The sequence below is a fragment of the Drosophila gunungcola genome, unplaced genomic scaffold, assembly GCF_025200985.1.
Source record: "Drosophila gunungcola strain Sukarami unplaced genomic scaffold, Dgunungcola_SK_2 000001F, whole genome shotgun sequence".
In the NCBI taxonomy this organism is placed as follows: domain Eukaryota; kingdom Metazoa; phylum Arthropoda; class Insecta; order Diptera; family Drosophilidae; genus Drosophila; species Drosophila gunungcola.
In genome coordinates this window covers 17020461-17042705 of record NW_026453197.1, presented here as the reverse complement: position 1 = coordinate 17042705, position 22245 = coordinate 17020461, and the positions used below count along the sequence as shown (strand labels likewise).

Here is a 22245-nt window from a genome sequence, read left to right as displayed (position 1 = left end):
CAACAACAACAACTAAGAAAGAAAAAAAAACCAACAGAAAAACAAGCTTTTGGATTTAATAATAATTTTTTATTATTTTTAAATAAATTAACTAAACGCTTTAATACAAACTGTAGTTCTTGTGGTCTGCGCGCAGTAATAATGAAACAGAAAAAAACAGAAAAAACTGAAAGATACACATATCCATCTAGTTTGCATAGTTTACTTCTTTATATAGTTTCTCTTACTGGCTACTCTACTGTCTAACTCTAGCTTAAACAATGGTTACTCGATAAGAACGATAAGAGATAAGTTAAACGGTTACAGATAAATATAAAGATAAAGATAAGGATACATATATAGTATTTACAGCATCGCTTATAACGATAATATATAATATATATACTATATATCTGTATGGTTAGCGGCCTATAAACATCTTTGCTATTTACACAAAACAAAAGAGCCGACGCAAGTGCACTTCTCGAGATAGTATTACCATCTATGTATATCTCTGGATACATGTACTATATAAATAAATGTGCTACTTAAAGGGGCAAGGAGTAGGGGAGTCAGGCTCCTGTCTTTACACTCTGTCTTAAGGCAACTAATTCCGTGGATTTTACAAAAGGCAGCATTCACTTGCACAAAGTCTGCAAAGTTATTCGCTTAAACACTAGATACAAACACAACACACAAGCGTTTATGTGTATTATGGGGGGTCCGAAAAACAGGGGGGGGGGGCTTAGATCGTAACATTAAAGCATAGAAAAGCTGGCACACAAAAAGTTAAAGTATGTTACATGTAAATTTCGACTCTGCTCGATTTTTGTTCTCATACTTATATGTACATCAATCAAAAATACATACTCCCTATATATTTCTCAAATAGTTAAAGCATTTTTGTAACCAAAGATTTTGCAAGGGGCCTTAGCAACTAGCTCCTGTCAACTTAGCACTCTTATAGTCTAACCTCTAGCTTACAATCAGTGCGGCGTAATCGCGGAGTAATCGCAGAATAGGCACCTCTCTGAAGGACATCCTCTGCTTTGCTCCGCTCAAGTACAGGCAACTTACGATTACAACTTAGAACTAGGCAGATGCTTGAACGCAATACAGAACGAAACAGCAAAACTAAATGCAACCTATGTAGGTTTAACCTAGGCTCTAGACAATCTTGATGGGCACATCGATCAGGCAGTCCGTTTCCAATCGTCCGAGCGTCTTCTTCACACGCAGGGCAGTCAGCCGAACGGTGGGATTCGGGTGCCAGCACTCCAGCATGATCTTGGAGACGGTGGCCAGTACATCGTCCTCCTGCCAGCGCGATGGAATCGGTGGCCGGAAGCCCTTCACGCACACCACGGCGTGCATGTCCTCGAACGTGGGATCCGAGGGCACCACATCGTGATAGGGCAGGGCATAGTCCTCGCAGGTCGTTGTCTTGGTGCCCGAGATGGGTGTGTAGCAGCGACGGGCCATCTCCCAGAGAACCAGACCCACGGAGTACATGTCCGCCCGCTTGAACTCCTCGAACTGCTTGGGATCGAGCTGTTGACCCAGCACCTCGGGAGCCATGTAGCGGCGTGTGCCGACACGCGGATTCTGGGCAATGTGTATGACATCCAGCTCCGAGTTGTACTTGACAGCCAGTCCGAAGTCGGCGATGGCGCACTGGCCATTCCGCTTGACCAGTATGTTCTTGCTCTTGATGTCGCGATGGGCAATGGCCGGTTTGCCGGGAGTGCCAAAGATCTCGTCGTGCAGATGGGCCAGTCCGGAGGCCAGTGAGTAGGCCAGCAGCTGCAGCTTCTGCGGATTGATCACCGACATGGACAGGTAGTCGTGCAGGCTGCCCATCTCGTGGTAATCCGTGATGAGTAGCATCTGTGTCCAGCTGCCATTGCCCTTGATGTCGGCGGCAATGAATCCCAGGATGTTGTCATGGCGCATGAGGACCGTTTGATAGATCTCCGTCTCGCGAAACCACGAAGCCTCCTCGGTGGTGAAGAAGGTCTTGACGGCCACCCGCTCGTCGCGCCACTTGGCCAGCCAGACCTCGCCGTAGCGACCCTTGCCCACCAGTCGCACCATCTGTATCTGCTTGGCAATGGTGCGCTGCACCAGCAGCGGCAGTCCCGATCCAGAGCCACTGCTCTGCTCCACCAGCTGCGACAATGGCGACAGCTGCGAGTTGCACATGGAGCTGATCAGACGTGGCTGCTTGCGCAGCTTCTCACGCCGCTTGTAGGTGAAGCACAGGCTGGCCAGGATCAGCAAGAGCACGGACATGCACACAACGATGGAGGCGAAGAGGGCCAGCGTGTGCACCGATTCGCTGCTCACGGGCAGATCCGGTGCCGGGGTGGTCAGCTTGGGTGTGTAGACGGGATGCAGGTCGCGGTTGCAGAAGTCCTCCTTGTCGCAGCACACGATGTTCTTGCCATGCAGGTGAGGTACAGCGGCCACTTTGCACTGTAACATTAGATTTATACTAATTATTAAACAGTTTTACTTGTTTAATTTTAGAGTAGGCAACTCACCATGAGGAAGCCACCGTTGTCTTCCGGTGGCATGCATCCGTATGTGCGCTCCTCCTCGTACATCCCTGTCGTCTCGTCGTACAGCTGCTGCACGGCACTGAAGCAGCTGCCACCGGGTCTGGTCTCGCAGGTTCCATTGCTGGCATTGTCCGGACAGCTGCCATCGCAGTAGCAGGTCAGGGAACGGGCTGCAAAGTGAAAGAATAATCATTTAAACATAAGTATCTTCAAAGGCTAAGCATTTACAGTTTACAGTTCTCTTATTTCACTTCAACTTTAAACAACCCATTACTGCTGCCTAAAAATATGATTGACCATTAGGATTTAATCCCAGGTGTTTCTTCGCAGTTTAAGTATCTTTTACAAAAAAAAACCCCTGTTAATGATATCCGCTTGCAACCAACTAGTAACTGGCTAAATCTATGGCCTGTACTAAAACGCACTTACAACTGATGAGTGGGCTGGCCTAATCCTTGCCTTAAAACCAATCAATATCTTGGGGATTAAAAATGTTCCTAGCTGCAAAAAATATTGCACTAGACTACTGGCTTAAGTTTGGGTTTTAGAAAATCATCATAAATTTATATGCTTACGCATAAATCTATGTAAAATAATTAATTTTTTTAATTTAATTTAAAATTTAAAAATTAGGCAACTAAGTTTTTGAAACGCGTAGGAGAAAATTTAATTTAATGTATTTAATGTAATTATTGATTTATTATTGTTGCGCTAGTCCTTTATCAAATGCTTTTCATTAATCTATTTACACCAAACCATTAAATTTAATTTCTTATTCCTTATATACTTATCTCTATATTTTAAAGACGTTTAAAATTCAGAAATAAACATAATCATTTGATGTTCTTGAGGATCTGTTGCATAAAAGTGATGGCTGTTCATATTAACAATTTGCTATTATTAATAAAAGCATTTAGTAATGATTTTAAACCTAAGAACTAAATACTTTCCTAAATAAAATTAATTTAGTTTTATAATTAAACCCTGAACTACAGTTTTCCAACTTTAATGGAAGTTACTCCATCTAAATCAATCATATGATTATGTTATCCTGACTTTGCGATTATAAACCAAACTCGCCTCGTGCTGTGGGCATTGTGGCATGAAAATGTGCGTTTGAGCATGAAGAGTGGGTCGTGGTTGCAAGTAGCAAGTAACAAGTAGCAAGTAGCAAGTAGCAAGTAGCTGTTGGTAACGGTAACTCGGGCAATTGATTCAGGTCGCTGGCAAATCTGCAACTAATTACAAGCTCGTTGCAAGTGGCTAGTGGCTGCTGTGTGTGCTGTATTTTCTGCTGGGTAGCTGAGTAGCTAGGTAGCTGGGTAGCTGCTTGCCACTTGACCAAACTACAACCACATGCATGCAACAAGCTCAGCTCTCGACCGTTATGGAGGAGTGTGGGCGTGAAAAAGCAGGGACCATTGGGCGCTAGTTTTACGGCCATTTGGCCGCCTGCGACAGCATTAAGTGCGTTTTTCCCCCATTTTTTTTTTGTGTGTGTGTGGGGGAAAAGCGAAAGAAAGACAGCCGTTAGATGAGTAAGTTACGGTTGAGTGGGTGGCTTTCCCATGGATCGCTGAATCGCTTAGAGTGCCCAAAACCCCGACCTGCTCAATACTCGTACTTTAACGCTTTAAATTGCCGTTGCAGTTGCAGTTCATTCATAAAAACGTCTTTAAAAACCTCCAATGAATGCAGCCATATTATGGTATTTTTATGGTTCGTGGCTGGCAAAAGGTGATTTGTTTACTCTGCGGCGTATTTAGCATATTTTTAGACATTTTTATCGACCATTTATAAGCCGTAAAGCCACACACACACACACACAAACGGTTGTGTGTCATGGATCTGTTTGGTTTTGCCAGGTTCTCCTGGCACAAAGATCTACACTGTATATATAATATATATTTGCTGACTAGCTTTTGGTGCGATTGTTTTCCGATTCTCATTACTGTTTATTGGCTCACAAGCTCACAGCTCAGAGCTCAGAGCAATTCTGGAAAAACAAAACTCTCGGATTCTATGCCATTCGTTTATTTACGCTGCAAAAGAGCTCGTTACAAGAGACACCGGCCATCCATCAAAGCCATAACATTCACACGAAACGAGATCGCAGCTAAGAGCTATTAATGGTAATGCTTTAAAATGCTTGAAAATGCTTGAAAATGCTCCAAAAGATACAATTCGCTTGATTAACGATGCGAATTCCTAGCGTATTTCTTTTATTTTGGGCAGATCGCGTGTTGTCAAGGCTGCTGCTGCTGAAAAACAAAAACTCAAAACAAGTGACACATGCCCAATAGCAAACTGCATGCCATTCACAGCTTTGCAGTTGCAGTTGCAGTTAATACAAATATATCTACAAAAAAAAAAAAAAAGCGAAAACAAACCCACAAATTGGCGGATGTTGCCTGCATTTTCAGCCACGCCCCTTTGCTGCGGCGAGATAATAATTTAATTACAATTTAATAGCCAGCGACAGCTGCGTTGCTGTTGCTGTCGCCACGCGTTTCCCTCGCGGTTTTTATCGCGCCAATTGTATCTCTTAGCCGTTTTGGCATGCAAAACGTGCAGCTATATACCAGCAATTGTTTTGGGTTTTCAATGAAAACTGTGCTATGCTGCCAAGTTGTATTTGCAAATACCTGTTGCTTCTTTTAAATATTTGCTATATCATTTGCAGGAATACTCGAATAATCGATCTACTATCAATTGTTTAGTTTTCAATGAAAGCTCTGAAGCCAAGTTTTATTTGCAAATAAGTATTTTTGTTTTTAAATATATTTCTACATATCTTACAGGAACAATCTATATACTATTAATGGTTGGTTTTCAATGAAACCCATGCTGCCAAGTTTTATACGCAAATACCTGTTGCTTCTTTCAAATATTTTACTACATCACGTGCAAAAAAAATGTTTTCAATAAAACCTATGCTGCCAAGTTTTATTTGTAAATACCTGTTGCTTCTTTAAAGTATATTCTCTTGCAAAAAAAAAATCTGAGAGAATAAAGGAACGAAGACCACGTAGCACGGTAGCCTGTTGCGGTGCAGACAAATTATGAATTTCTTACCAGACCAGACCAAAAAAAAAAATGAAGAAGGCAGCCAAATTATGAAACGAACCGCGGACAAACAAGTGGCATCCGCCGGCGGAGAGGAAAGGAAAGGAAGGGATGGGATGGGATGGGAAGGGAGGGGAAAGTGGCCAGAGGGGACCAGTCGCGCTTTGAAATCAAACTGTTGCCTCTTTTGGTTAGCTGTTTTGCTTTTGTGCCGCTCGAGGGGCAAGGCAATGTGGCGGCTCCAAGTTGGCGCCAAGTGCACGCGCTTGCCACTCAGCAAAACCCAAAAAGTGTATAAAAAAAATAAGTAAAAAACTGATTCTGGCTGGCAGGCCCAGAACAAAGCAATCTCGTCTGCGTATGTGTTTGTTAGCTGGTTGCAATAAACAACCATTTTTATGTGAAAACTCTTCAAACACGAAGGGGAAGTCACAGGAACACTGGCCCTATAAGGCCGGCATTCGAACGCACAAAGATGCAGCATCGTTAAATAATATTTCCAATCATAAACGATTGCCCAAAAGAAAAAAAAATAAGAACTGATTCCAATCATAATTGACATTATTCCAAACATGCCTTTTCGAATATTTCTTGTTTTATTTTATAAGATAAGATATTTAAGGCAAGATATAAGGAAAAACAAGCATCAATAAGTTATTTTGGACTTGTTCAAAATATAGAGAAAATTGTTAAAGAATTAAAACACATAAATCTTTTTATTATGGAAAATTATTGATGATTATTATGATCACCAATAAAAGATAAACGAAGAACTTCTTAAATTGGTGCAGAATTGTGAAGTGTTGTCTTAAATTAATAAAACAAAACTTTGCCCTGAAGATTTTATTTTTAAGTGGTAAAATAAACCACTTGTTAGTGTAACCGAAAGGGCTGATTAAAAATTGTCTAGGCCATAATAATAACAATTGACTATATAAAACTTTATATTATAGACAATTCTGTAGCCTCTTCTTTACGATCACTAATAAAAGATAAACGAGAAACGCATTAAATTGGTGTTGTATTGTAAAGTAATACTAAACATTTTTTGTGTTTTTTTTTTATTACCTTTACTCTTTGGAAATATAACTAGAATATCAAAAATTGTCTATAAGATAAATCTTTTAAAAACTGTATAAGTTAAATTCTATAATTATCTTATTTAATTATCTCATTTAAAAAAGTTATTTGTTTTTGGCAAGCATTTAATTTTAAACCGATGAGGAAGGGAAGGTGCAAGCCCATCAAATATGCAGCATTGATATATATATATATATATATTTAGCCCCGAACAGCCAGTTAATGCGATGTTTGCGGCACGATCTCGACAAGGAGGCGGCAGGCGGCCCACGCCCACAGCCCACAGCTCACGGAGCTCAGATCATCATGGTGACTATGGGACTATGGTACTATGGAACCAAGATGATGATAAACGGATTGGGTGGTGGGGAGCAGGAGGAGCAGTGGGAGCACCGGGGAAAAACTGCACCCATGTGAGAGAGCGTTGGCAGCGGAAATCGTTAGCTGAATCATGCCATAAAATATTCCCCACATACGGCCGACAGTGCGTTGCACAACTATAAAGCCATCTAGATTGACAGACCTGTGAAGAGATTGTTCTCTTTGCCAGTGCCATTACTTTTGCTGCCCACTGTTTACTGCCCGAAAGCAGCTGTTCAAAGTCGAGAATCTAATTAAAATCGCAATCCATATAAAGTAATTACGGGTCAATGTTAATCTCTTTGGGGATTCGCTTTCCAAATTGGGCATTTTAGCCAGAAAAGGAAACACAATCGAATGCAATTACTATTAAAAGTGCCGAAGTTTCTGATTGAGTTTCTGATCTTAAAGCAGTTGGAAAAAGTCAAGAGCTAACTTATCAAACCAGGTCAGTTATAGCAATTCAAGTCCGTTATCGAATTGGGTTAGTAGTTGTACAATAGATAGAGCTAATCTGGTAATCACATTTAATTAGTGATAAAACTGGTTTTTTACTTAGCGCAATTAGTAAGATCAATATGCTATATTTTAGATTAAAGCATCGAATCAGTATTACAGATCTATTGTACAGCCAATTAATAAATAAATTAGTTTTTTTTTATCGGAGCTTTGTTATATTTAAAAAGAATTTAAAATAATTTAATACTTCTCTAAGAATTTAAAAAAAAAACGTTGAGCAAGTTGTCTTAGGTCTTTGTTGCTGATAGTTTTCCATGTAGATTAACCTAAAGATATTTCACTGTGCGAAGAAAAACAGAAAGTGCTTACGCTTCTTCACGCAGTCATGTGATCGGGAAAAGATACACAATTCCATATACAACTCGTAGTACACACAGTGCAAAACACACACCTGATGGCGGTGTTGGAGTGAGCTCATCAATGGAATGCCTCATGCATCATCAGCTCCCTAATTGCAATCTAAACAAAGGCAGCAGTATCTGCAATAGCAACAAACACAAATATGTGTGACGTCTGAAGAGATACTTAGCCAGGACACGAACCTCGTTTGGAGAATTTAAGAAAAGCTAAATACTCTTTTTATTTGGAGAGTATAAGAATACTAAATACTATTTCTAAAATTGTTAAATGTTTTCAATAGGTTTTCTATAAATAAAAATATATAAACTATAAACTCTAAACAATCAAGTAAAAACTATATTGGATTTAGACATAAAGAAATTCATATTTATTTTTATACTAGTGCTAAAAGTTAATTAATGAAATAATGAAAGATTAACCAAACATTTTTGTTTATTTTAACAAGATATATATAAAAGGGCATTTCCAAGTCACCCTTTTAATAGCATTTTCCACTTGTGGCATTTGTGCTTTTCTACACGATTTCCACCGATCGTTTTTTTAATTTTTGGAGGCCTGCAGACTGTGGGCGTTTGTTTTCATTTTTATGCCTTGTTTTCTGTGATATACATTTTATACAATAATGCTAGGTTTTATTGTTCAACGTAGGCCGCGGCATGTTGTATTCCCCGGTATTTAATATAAATTTCGACAAAAGTGGGCGGCATTTTCCATAATTTCAATATTTGGTCGGTCCTAATGAATTGGTTGCTGGTTGGCATTTTATTTTCGTATCTGATCCCCGGTCTCCTGCCAAAAGCGGATTTATTTATACTGGCAGATTTATTCACCCGGTCGCCAGAGACTACAGACTACGGTCTATAGACTACAGACTACTTGTGACTTGCTGACGTCGTTTGGCTCTTTTTATCCAACCATCACCATCTGATTCTGACACTGATGTTTGTTTGTTTGCCTCGGGCTGCGGATCGGTCTGCTTTGCTTCGGTTTACTTGGCTATAATTCTTTTGGGGGCAATTTAAATTTAGTTACCGCAATTGTTTGTGATGTTGCCAAATTTTATCAAGGCATTTGCGCATTTAACAGTTGAATGGCGCAAGGGGGGAGAAACTTTCCATTTCGAATTGGCATTAGATTAGACGACATTCCCCAGCAGATAAATTCAGCTGGATAACAAATTTCTGTGTAATTGACGCTCTGGGAACTGGTTCTGCTTAGGTACAGGTACAGGTACAGGTAAAGCTACAGTGAACTGTCGACACTGGCATCCGCCCACTGTTAACGCACTGTTGCGTCACTGTAGCCTAACATACTACATGTGGCGATTGAGTCGCCATTGTTAGGCGCAATGCGTTCGAGTTCGAGTTTCGCTTTGCATAAATGCATTTTACAAGCGTTTAATTGACTTTCAAAACGTGTCACAGCCAATACAAACATGTTTTTGCTGTTAGCCAGCTAGCCAGCTGTAAGCGGCATGAATGGCTGGCTGCTTTGGTTACTGTGCCTCCCGATAAATCAGCAGGCCAACCAGTTATTTCCCAGGCTAAGATTGCCAAGCTGCGAAGATTGTGGGCGTTGGAGCGAAGTGCCCGCCAAGTGCCTGAGGCGGCTGGGCTCTTAATCAAAAGGCTGTCAAAATTCTTAATAAAACGCGCTGCAGTCTCTCTAAATATTTGCAAGTGTCTCTCTTGCTCTCGTCGCATGCGTTTTAATTAAGTGTCGCATATTTTTAATTAAATCACAAACGCCCAGGCGACGCGACTTCTAGGCGATAATAATAATAAAAAAAAAGCGTAGGCTCTGGAGGCAGCAGCTCCCAAAAGGGAGGAGCGTGAGTCGAGTCGTTTCGAGCAAATGGGACAGTTGGCACAACAAAATGCTAAACAAAATGTCTGTCTAGTTTTGAGTTTTTCTCTTATTTTATTTAATGCGTGGGCAGCCGGATGCTGTGGATGCTTCTGTGGAGCAGGGGCCAAGTCCCCACAAACTCCAAAGCAACGACTTCAGAAGACACCTACACTCGGAATTGATCGGCTTGGACCGCCCTTTGCATAATCTGCATAAATCGTATCTCCATCTACATTAGCCTCAAATTGAATTGGCATTAGAGAGGCATCCGGATATATAGACTGTTGGTATATATCACATATACACAGAATATATACCTGTTTGGTGGACATGTGGTCGAGCGGAGGAAACTGCTTGAAATGCAAAGCATAGAGCGCTGCATAAATTAGTTTCGAGAGAAGATAACGACGACAGCAGCGAAAACAGTTAAGAAAACAAAAGCCAAAGGGGCTGAGAGGTACACTTACAAAACTAGCTCAGCTAATGTCTTGAATTTATCTGATTGCCTTAACCAGCATTAGTAATTATTTTAATCTCCGCAACATCAGCATTATTGCCAGCCATTTACCCCACCGTGAAATCAATAACCAACAGTAGCCCACATGGACTTGAAATTTTTCGCCTGCGGGCTTTGGCTTCCTTCAATGGTTATGGCTACTGTGATTATTGCTGATGATGTTGCAACATTGGCAATGAAGTCATCATTATCTATTGGCTTCGGGTCTTCTATTGTGTGGCGCGCGCGCATGTGGGCAATAAATAAAATATTCGAGTACACAAAGAAATAATATAAATAAAATGGAAAGAAAATGATTGCCCGCCTACTTTTTGGTCAAACGATTGCTAAATAAATCAAGCATACGCCCCGTAAATCAATAGCAATTAATTGTTTTCTTCCCATTTTGTTTTGCATACGCCCTCCAATGAACAATGACTTATAGATTGCCCACATAGCAGTTTTGTATAGATATTAACATACAATCATTGGCAATAATCTTGAATATAAAGAGTATACGAAGAAAGTTTAAGAGCTTAATTAGGATTTCATTGTTAGGAAGCAGTATTTAAATACCAATTAAAAGTCACGAGTGAACGAAAAGTGAAGATGGAAATTAAAATATAAAATTATAAGACAGCATTTATTTTTAAGGCTCAATTATAAAGCAATTAAAGGTTTAAATTAAATTGAATCTAAAGTCTTAACAATTGTTAGCTCTGTGCCAGTTTTAACTAAAGTTTACAAACTTAGCTTTAACTTGTTTTATGCGGATTCGTCATGCGGAATGTGATTCAAGCTTTAAGCTTTCGGTTATTCCAAGAAATCAAATTACTATCATTCAAATCAGTTTCTGTAGAAATAGGAATTTATGCCAAGGTGTGAGCAAGATGGTCAAAAATATATGTTCTCAAAATCCTTGTGGGAATTGAATCTTAAGTTCTGAACAAACCCTAAAAATGGGATACAAAGCCAAAAATAAATTAATCATCGGCTAGAAAGGGAGAGAATGGTGGCGAGGGAACATAACGACTTTAACCCAAAGTTGAAGTCAAAACAAATTCGTTTGTTTTCCTAATAAAAAAAATGATGGCGAAGGTAAACGGGTTTTTGGCGGCTGTTGCCAAGCCTCTGTGGTTGTTGGTTGTTGGTGCTGCTATTTGCACACTCCACGCTTGGGCATGACAACTTTTAAAACGATTTTTCCTTATAAACGGCTATAATTAATGCCCGTGTGTTGCCTATTTTTATTTATTTTTTGGTGTGTTTCTATTTGATATTTGTCTCTTGGAGTCGCGTGGAAATTGTGAATGAAACGCTAACAGAAAAGTTAAACAAAAACAGAAACAGAAATCCCAATCAGAAATCCCAAGCAGATGGTCGAAGCTAATGGTCAGATTTATGCCCGACACAATTTGGCTTATGCACTCTCCCCAATCTGCCCTCTCTTTCACTCTGTGGCAATTAAAAACAATTGCAGCAGCAGCATTCATACATCTGCGATTGTGCATAATTTTTCTATATTTTTCGCTGCTTTTTCCCTCTGCATACGGCAGCCGAATCAACACAATCAGCTTTAATTAGAGAGCCCGGCGGGCAGACCGCGCTGATTTGGCTTAATGGTTTTTAATTGCAGGCGTAAATTATTTTTAAAAAAAATGTATAAAAAAAAACATTTGCAAAAAAGTACATGTGCACATACAAATATGACAAATTACTGCAGCTGGCAAAGTTCGGTGACTAAATGGCAACTGGTGGGACCACCCAGGCGAAGGCGTTTAAAAACGCGCGAAAATCGCCAGTGTTTTGAGCAAAACTATTAAAGGTGAGTAATTTATTCAATGCAATTTTTATAAAAATTAATAGAAGCGCTGAAGGAATAAAAAAATCCGCATTTATCTTTGTCGCAGCTGTACTGAGAGCTATTAATAAAAAATATGGAATAGGTATTACAAATGTGAAATTAATTTTAGCTAAATTTAATTCAAAACAGTTCTTAAGAATTCTTTAAGATTTTATAAATCCGAAAAATAAATTTACTATCATTCTTTACCCGACAAGTTATCTTTCATAACCTTTGAGCTGCTTTTATCCAAACTTATAACTTTACTGTGGACTTTGAACTTACCTGAAACGAAAAGAAGTGGAATAACAAATTAGCAATTGAAAGCAATCAATATAGGGGCAAATTAAAATCACAAATAAAAATCATCATCTGTCCACATAAAAATCTTATCGGCCAGCGACTTTTATGACGGTCATTGCATTACCAAGCGAGCGAAAATATATATAAGACTCAATTTGCATAATTCAACGGCAGCAGCAGCAGCACCAGCAGCTGATACAATTTTTATTGCGATTTTATCAAGAAATCGAAATCGAAATGAGCAAACAGAATCGGGGGAGCAACGACATTGATATTGATATTGATATTGAGGCGATGATTGCCAATCATCATTCGCAGATCGCCGAAAGATCGAAATTGGAATTGGATTCGAATGCTAATCAGGAGGAGGCGTTAGCCAAAAGTCACTCAAGCCGAGATCCGATCATATGATTTGCTCCACAGTAGCGAATTGGAGGAGCAGTCTTTGTCGACTCTGCCTCGTTGCCAATGGCTGGGTCAAAATTAAAATAAAAACAACAGAGCGGCTAATTAGTCGTCGTCGTCGTCGTCTTGGCTGTTTCGCTCTTTTTGTTTCTAATTCGAAATTTATGCGCCTGCCAGACGAAATACCAAATGCTATTTGGCTAGAAATAAACTTGTACGCAGACATTGTATATATAGTATATATGGCTATAGCTTGGTGGCGGCACGAAAATAAAGTCAAGCTGTCTGCGCATTTGTCGTCTGCGATTTGTTGGCAACACTGTGCGCGCGACTCCTTCCGAGAAGCGATTTATAATTGCCAAAGAGGCAAAGGAGTCACATACTTGGCGCCCGACCAGGGACTCAAGGTACAGGATTTAAGCCTAAGTGGGTGGGTCATCAAAGTTCTCCTCCAAAACAAGATTTATAACAGCCAAAGAGGAAAGGAAACCACGATGGATGTCCAGGAATGAATCATTGAATGGCGCCCGAGCAGGGACTTTGCATACAAGATCCAAGCGAAGCGCATGTGGGTGGGCCAGCCAAACAACGAATGCAAGTCGCGTCAAAATGTCAATTCGATTTATGGCCACAGCCCGGTCCGCATACAAAAAAGGCCAGCAATTCCAAAACCGAAACGCCAGCAACATGTTGCTGCTACTGCTTGGGCAATTTTGCTACTGCAGCAGCAACATGTTGCTCCTCGCCTTTTGGCCAGACTGTTTGACTGCTGGCCATTATTGTTACGCTTTTTTTTGGTCACCTGATGATGAATCAAACACTGGCCATCGGCCACTCGCTCTAAGGCTGCCTTTTAAGGCTGCCCCGGCGACAGCATGACGTGTGCAGGCTTTTAATAGACAGGAAAGCATATATAAATCTCAGCCAGCAGACTGACAGACACCGAAAATATGCAAATTTTGTAGATAGAAAAACACGTATATATCTCATATTTATTTTATATGATATGCACATATGGCCAAATGAGCAATACGTGCCAATGTGCGTTGTCATTGGCTCTCGATTTGCGATTCGCGATCGCTATTCTCATTGTGCGACTAACAAAAGTTGTTGCCGTTGTGTTTGCAGTCTAATAAACATGCCGCCGTGCTGTCTGTCTGTGCGACACATTTACCTACCAACAACAAAAGCTGCCTGCTGAACGATGGGGTCCAATAAAAGTTATGAAATTTCGGGCAGCAGAGCGAGGCTATGGAAACATACCTCCAGCAATTAGCAGCACTTAATGGTAGACAAACCTAACAGGGAGTTGTTAATTCTCTCAGGATTAAGAAGGTGTTCTTAAAAAAGAATGTAGAACAATGACCTTGCGAGGCAGCCAAAATCATAAAGTTACAAAGAAAGAATTGTGAGTGTGGATGGATAAGAGCAGATATGATGTTAATCCTGCATAAGCCAAACAGCTACAGCAAACTCATAAAAAAAACGGCGACGTTTATAGCTGAATGTAATGTGTACAGCAGAGGTTAAAATATTAAAAGCAAGAAAATAAAAAAACTATTTTCTAAATAACACAATAATAATAATATCACTTTTAAATTTACACGATTTAATGTTCAAAAGTTATCTTTTACTTAAACAAAACCGAACTAAGCTGATAATTCTGACCGCCACTGTTGCTCTGTACACACATGTAAATCATCATAAAGCTGGGACCCCTAGCAGGCCCGAGATAATCGTTTCGAGCATTTAACGCATTTGTATGGAGTAAAAAAACAAAAAATAAAACGAAGCCAAGAACGGCATGAAATCCACTCAAATTTCACTTCATTTATCACGAAATCCATCATCAGCCAAAAGCCAGCCGCAGTTAGCAAAGGAGCTGGAAAGTATGGAACACTGACGGAGAAGAACTGGCGTGGGGCAGCCAAGTTACTTGCATTTATTTGATTTTGATTAATCGTCAACGAAATTAAGCGGAATTTTTGGATGAGGCCGTAGCTGTAGTTGCTTGCTAATGGAGTTTCTTATTTTATTTTTTTGTGTTTTGGGCCGGCAGGAAACTGCATTTACATATGCACACAGAGATGCATATGTATCTGGCAGATACATATCATTTCACTTGCCTGGCCTGGCCTGGCCCCACTGCGAATTCCATGCCAATGTTTTGACAAACAGCAGCAGCTGCCGCCTACTCAGCATTCAGCATATCCGCATCATCCCAGTGCAGAATGCAGCAAAGGAGTGTATAACTCGGATGGATGGATGGATGGATGGAGGATCGGAGACCGGAGACCGGAGACCGGAGACCTCGCCTCGATCGTCATTTTCACGCGCCCTGTGCGAGGAACACATGTGTGCTACACACGCTGGCGACAGATCGCATCGGCTGATGTGGATGCTGAAGCTGAAGCTGATGCTGATCCACACTGCATGGAAAAACAGGATATGCGGACGCTGCACTCGAAACGCAGCAGAACAGCAAAAGGCAAAAGACGTGGCTAAGCAAACATATCTCAATTGAATGGTGATATTAGATTAAGAATAAATGGAATAATCTGTAGTTAATCGCCAAGTGACAGCTTAGGGGGATTTACTGCGAAAAAATATGGTTGTATATGTATGTACATATATTGAAATGGTTAATATTAAAAAATAAAATTGTTAGCTCACTCACTCATAAAAAACATAGTAAATATTAAATACAAAATATTGAATTCAATAGTCAGGTATTTATTTTATTTATTCCGTTTTTTATCAAACACTTATGTTTGTAAGTTTGAGTAAACATTTTACCAACCCCTTACTGGTAACAGATAATTTAACATTTAAAACTTTTTGATGTGAAAATTTTATTCCCATTTTATTTATATTCATGTGACTTATCAAAATATGCCGCGACCCCTGGGACTAAGTCTATCGCATTTTTAAAAACACTTCATAAAATGTTTAATCTCTCTTCTTTTGAACAATAAAAAAAAACCAAAATTATTTCTGTGGAAACCAGATGAATATTTATTATGACACTGCCATCATTAAATCTAAAATATTCAAGTGCAATATACTCGTAATTATATGTTTTTTTAGCTTCTAAGATTTCTCTCGTTTTTTTCAAGATACGATCTTTTATTCCGTTATGCAATTTTCTCAGAACGAATTTGAAATTTCACGCTTCACACTGCTAAAGTAATTCCCTCCATAAAGGAAGTACAGCCCCAGCACATATCATGTGCTCTAACGTTTTGATTGACCAAGTAAATCAGGTTTTATATGAATTCCCTGCCATTTGCTGCGATTCCGCGAACAATTTGTTCATTTTTCATCTGATAATCGCATCTTAATGAGCAACATTTCATTGTAATTGTAATTATTTTATTCATACTAAAGATCATGAGTTGCTTTTCAAGTCAATGCCAGAATCGCTGATTTAATACGAATCCACGTAGCTGAGATATGGCCATTGGAAGTATATTAATGTGTCGCCTTGTTCCGTCTGAAGACGAGACGAACGTCTAGTCGATGGTTTTTGTGCTGAAGGCCCAAGAAATCAAGAAATCAATGACCCGCATTTGCGTGTGCTTTTTGGCCGGGGAAAATCGACAGGTTGGCATTTAAGTCAAATTAAAAATACAATTTCGCTGAGGAAATGTGTGCGAAAAAAAGTGCAGGCCGCAGCAAATAAATACAAAATGTGTGTTCAACACGGGTACAGTTAATGTCTGGTTTACTTTGGTTTAAAAATCATTTTTATAGTTATGCGCTGAGGCGGCTAAAAACGCTAGGAAAACGCACTCAAAATGCAGCCACACGCTCGTCGTAAAAAGAAACGTGCGCTTATGTACTTGACGTCTGTCTATATCATTTAATTTGTTTTTGTGTTTTGCTTTGCGCCTATTATTATTATAACTATTTTTGTTTGTTTACGCCAGCGAACAGGCGGCGGCAGACGACAAAATTGATAAGATTAGCGCTCGGAACAACCAAACCTGGCCCCTAAACACAGCAGCGGCCTGCCGAACGGTCGGTCAAATACCTGGGAATTAGTATTTACTACCCCCCAGACCCACACCTCCACGGTCTTATCAGCATTCGCCGGTCCCAGTATCAGTTAGAAAGCACAATTTGTTGCCCCAGCTTCGAGTGCTTCGATTCCAATATATAGGTAGAATCATGACAGGTCTGCACTTTGCTTGATGGAAGTGAAACTGGGCCGAACTGTCCATCTAAGCTTATTCTATTTCAATCAAATGCCGACTTTCTGTGAAAGGTTTTTCGAGGAAAACTCAGTGTTTGGGCGTGGGTGTGTACTATGCGCCTTTGTCTTTTCCATTGCCTTACGAACTACACAATGCCCACATCAAAAGGTGTTTTTCGTATTTGTTGCGCTTTCGAGGGTTTTTATCTGTTTTGTCTGCTGTTTGGCATTTGTTGCGATTTGTCATGGGCGCAACCGACTGACCAAGAGGACGTCGCAGGGGACGGAAGCCACCCGTGGCGAATTTATTATTAAGTAAGAGACCCGAACTGAGAACGCACAACTGCACAACAAAGCAAATCAAATAAATAAGCTGAGAGATCTGCACCTGGACGGATGCCCAGACGATTGGCAGGCGTTTATAAGCCCCAGCGAAAATAAAAACATATCAACTACAATTTTAAATTCAAACACAGTTTTAACAGCGGAAATTCTTGATTTCATATAGTGTGCGGCCCATCAACTGTGGGTTATAGTTTTTACCACTTTATATAATGGCACTATAAACTTTATGTCATTGCAATTGGCTGTCTTAGTAAAAACTAAAAACTTTTATTTATTTTTTATTTATCAAAAGTCATAAATGCTTGATTGCATTTACATTTATTTGCTGACCAAGTTTGGGAATTTCTAAAAATTGGCCGAAATAAGTATTTATTTAATTGCGTAAACGTAAAAAAAATATCACATAGTTTGTGCAGTTCATTAATTTTAATTCCTATTTTAATTTAAAATTGCATTTAAATGTTGATTAACAAACTGCTTTTTTACTGCTGAGCATACTTTTTGGAAAATCTACATAACATTGATTGACTGACTGCTTTGAATTTTACGGCTGAGCATAGTGCTAACAAATCAACTTTAGATTTCCTGGCCATTCACTGTGTTCAAATATTATCAGAGTTGTTGAAAGATCAACCAATGTGCTGCTCTAAGAGGATGAAAAGGGATTATATCAGTGTGTATCTACCACGCGCGGTCGTAAAACTCATTTGGCTGTCTAAGCCCAAATCAAATGCTCAGATGCATATCAAAGTAATCTAAGCAAATGAAATGAAATGAAATGACAACAAAGTTGGGCACACAAAAAGGCATAAAATATGTGCATACAACACCCCAGAAAGTAGTTGGAGGAGAAAGGGGAACCCATAAAATTGACAGCTGATCTTTTTTCTCTCCCTTTTTTTTTTTGGATTTTGGTTTGTGTTTTTTTGTATTTTGGGTATCCACTCCTCTAGCAAGGGGTGCCCGGATTGTGGTTCTCTGTTCCTCTTCGTATTATTTGTTCGTTTTTCAATCTTTTGGCTCGGTTCTACCTGCTCAGGGTCATAAAAAATTAAGAAAAACATGCACAACTCCATGGAGAAAAAACGGGAAGAAACGTCGCATATTTTAAGCCGATGGAATCTCCTTGGGCTGGTCAGGAGACCCGAACCGAACCGATCCGATCCGATCCCAGAACACACTTGGCATAGAACCAGAGCCGAGAACAACAAAACGCAATTAGAAAACGAATTTCAATTGAAATCGTAGGGGTAGGGGAACGGAGAACGGAGGGTAACCAACAGGATATGCCAAGAGATTTGTAATATGAGCACTGCATACTTATGAGACCATGATCATGGCGATGATAATGGCACTACTAGATGGCCATGTCCGCCGAACCGATCCACTGGCCGATAAGCGACAAGTCTGAGCCGCAGTGAAAGCTTCGGGGAAAATCTGCCAGAGAATCGCAACTAAAACCATAAATGGCCAAGAAGCCCAGTTAAATGCCAGTTAAGGAAACCACTCGAATTTTAAATACTCCTCTCTTACAAGCAAACAATTAAATAAATACTACTTTTATTGAGTTGGTAAGTTCACTCGTTTTATTTTCATTTCAACTAAGCTTGTATTTTTTTAATAGCACAGAGGATCTTGATAAGGCAAAAATCTGGTTTGTACTTATTTAATAGTATCAGTTGAAAGCCCTTTTCGTATGGGCTTTTATAGCTTCTTATAGTGGCATTAATATTTTCAAAAACAATAAACAAACAACATCTCAACTTAAGTAAGAAAATATTTTTGATTCAAAGTTCACACAAAGTCAATAACAAATATTTTGGTTTTGCTATTTGACATTCTATTAGCATATCTAAAAATACTTTTTAGGTAGAAGCAAAATAACACGTAAATTGTTTATCAGCTTGGTATTTTTATCTATCAAAAAAGACTCTTATCGCTGTCATACTAACATGATATGATAATAAATATTTAAAAATTGAGTAGACCTTATCAAACTGATATTGTTTTGGACTTTTTCATATATAGGGGAATTAAAGTCTTAGGGAAATGAACTGTCATTGTCCAGTTTTCGGGAGAGCTGGGTAAGCATGGTTTCCCCTTTTATTTACAAATCCTCTTAAAATCCTTACTAAGGCCATGCCACATTATGTATATAGTTTTCTAACTTAAATCTCTTCTAGCAACTTTACTAAAACCCATGCGAATTCCATTCGAATTTCCACAAAATCAATATACCCCATTAGCCCAATCGGACAATTGTTTTTCCTCGTTTTCAAGGTGCACGAGAGAAAAAAGCAAAGAAATGTTATATTAATATTTACCATGAGCCTTCTTCTTTCTGGATTTCGGCGCCATGTCTGATGGCTACAACAACAGCAATGCGGCAACGACGCTGATGATTTTTATACGGCGGCGGCTGCAATGCAACTTAGTTGTTGTTGCCTCGGACGATCGTCGTTCTTGCTGCGCTGCGCTGTGCTGCGCTGCTCACTGTTGTGTTGTTTTTGTTGGCCTTCCTCCTTCTCAATATAGACGGGATCCCGGGTGTTTGGGGCCAGTTTCCCCTCAAATATCCCCGTGCCCCGTTTTTATTTTCCTTGGCTCTGTTCGCTGTGCAGCAAAACAATAAACGCGAGGCGATGCGAGGCAACAGCAGCAACAAAAGCAAAACAAAAGCACCAGGAGAACTGGATTCGAATCTCTTTGGGGTTTGGCGACCGGGAGCCGGGAGTCGGGAGTCGGGGTCTTGAGGCCTCAGTCTTTAGTCTTTAGACTTGGGTTTTGTTTATAGGCAGGCGGCGGCGGTCAAGCCGGCGACACCATGGAGCCAAATGAAAAAGACGAAGATAGCAAGATGGGCGAAATTATGGGTTTCGCCAAAAACTTGATCCTGCGCTGCCGCTTGTCTCTTTCCGCCGTGTTTTTCCTTTTTTGTTGTTGTTTTTGTTTTTTTTTTTTTTGTTTTGCTTGGTGTGAGCGCGTGATCACGTTGATTATAATTATATACGAAAGGTGGCAATACAAATCAGGTGAAACTCAATCCCCAAGTTTAGGAATATCCTGTGTTTTAGTTGTTTTTCTTCTATTGTGTTTACACTATTTTTAATTATTTGCACTGGCACTGGCTTAGCAATAGAACTTTTGGGATAATTTTCTATTTATAATCTTTAAACATTTATAGCCTTTTAAACACTTTTGTTATGTTTTTATTTATTAACAAATATTTCCGCTAGGCACTGTAGTTTCAAAACAAATCAAAAATATTTGTTATTAATGAAAGACGAGACGAGATGCTTAAACGAATTCGACAATTTCTGGGATTGTATCTGAAGTACGGTCTTGTTTAACAATCCGGTGGATACGTCACGACTCGCGGAGAACGTATCTACGAATGTGCAACAGGCCAAAACGCCGCTGCTAGTAGACCCAAAGCAGAGAGCGGAAAAAGAAAAAGAGAGTAAAAATCAAATTAACGAGAGAGACCAGTCAAAAACGCGTGAACATGCGACAGGCAGGCGTTTAAAAACGCACAGCTCAGTATCTTGCCCGCGTTTAAAACCGCGCGAGAGCTAAAGATACTCTCACCGCTCTCTCTTCAGCTCTCACTTCGTTTACATTTGTTCTTGCTTTGCCATCATACTCTCACTTGAATTTCAAGTTTTTTTCATGTAAAGGTGTGTGCGTGTGTATCTTGATCTTTGAGTTAGCATCTTTGTTGTTGTTGTTCTTGTTGTTCGTGCTCGTATTTCTTTAGCTGCTTATTATAACTGACATATCTAGATGGTGGATATATATATGAGGGGGGCGAAATATCGGGAGAATCGGCAGGGGAAACGACTGCACATAATTGCCGAAGAGAGGGCCCTTCTGCATGCACTTTTGCAGAAATAATAACAGTTTTGGTCGAATTTGTTAGCGGGCAAACATGTGATTAGCAGCAACACCATTGCCAACTAATAGTACGACGCCTCCTGTTCTCCCGAGCGCATCCATGAGATACTATTTCCCCCTTTCCCTTCCCCCCTTACAATTGCATTGCATCCGCAGAGATATCGTTCTTCCAGCCTCTGCGGACTCATTAGCCGCACAGTAGTCGCTGCTAATTATGGCTCAGATTCTGAGGTTTACCAATTCTTCTACCTGTCGTGAGCGTTTAGTGCTTAGCACTTCGGCTTTCTTCAGGTAACTCCTGGCATTAAAAATGCATTTGAACCGCCGGCCGACCTCTGTAATCCGCGCATAACTTGCTCATTTTGTTTATAGCCCGCGATAAGACCCGGCAGAATCACTTGCCCCCGAACTTTAACATCCACCTCGGTCGCCATATCTTTCTGCTTTTATTCAAAAAATATTGAAAACTTGTCAGCTATCACTCTCAAAAAAAAATATATAATTTGTCGAAAAAATATTACGAGGAAATGGGAAAAGCAACTCTCAATTCATAATAATAATTTCAATGAATATACAAATAAATTCATTTACAATTCTTTTATACAAGAATCAATTTCTTTTTCTTTAGTGAAGAAAATAACTAATTCCTTAGTTTTACACAAAAGGATAAGGATTTTCTTAAAATCAAATATATGAGCAGTTTGAATAACGTTTACTATTACGATTAAATAACCTTAGGTTCAAAATAATTTATATTGTTACAACTGTATATATTGATTTAACTGTGGATTTTATAATTGAAAATAAAATCAAAATTTTTCTTTGTGCATTTCCACTTGAATTCCAGTGCTGATCTTTCGTTTATTATCACGCCCGCGGCCATAATTCATTTCGATTTGGTCGGGGTCTGCTCTGCTTTTGTCTAGTCAAAATCTCTGGATGAGATGCCCCCAGCTCCAGCTCCCCAAATGCCCGGATTGTGGATGTGGAT

At 39.7% G+C, this 22245-nt stretch overlaps 1 protein-coding gene across 2 annotated transcripts in view; it reads right to left on the bottom strand.

Annotated features, from left to right (window-relative positions):
• Positions 1-47: 47 nt before the first annotated feature.
• Positions 48-22245, bottom strand: part of LOC128262909 (bone morphogenetic protein receptor type-1B) — a 59546-nt gene continuing 37348 nt past the window's right edge. The window contains exons 1-3 of one of the 2 annotated variants that reach the window (XM_052997489.1): positions 19685-20739; positions 2523-2710; positions 48-2454 (exon numbers count right to left, since the gene is read on the bottom strand). In XM_052997489.1, coding sequence (XP_052853449.1) covers positions 1147-2454; positions 2523-2710; positions 19685-19718 — 1530 coding nt within the window. In that variant the 5' untranslated portion in view covers positions 19719-20739 and the 3' untranslated portion in view covers positions 48-1146. Of the gene's footprint in view, positions 2455-2522; positions 2711-19684; positions 20740-22245 lie in introns of those variants that run through there. The other variant, XM_052997488.1, reaches the window with a different exon arrangement.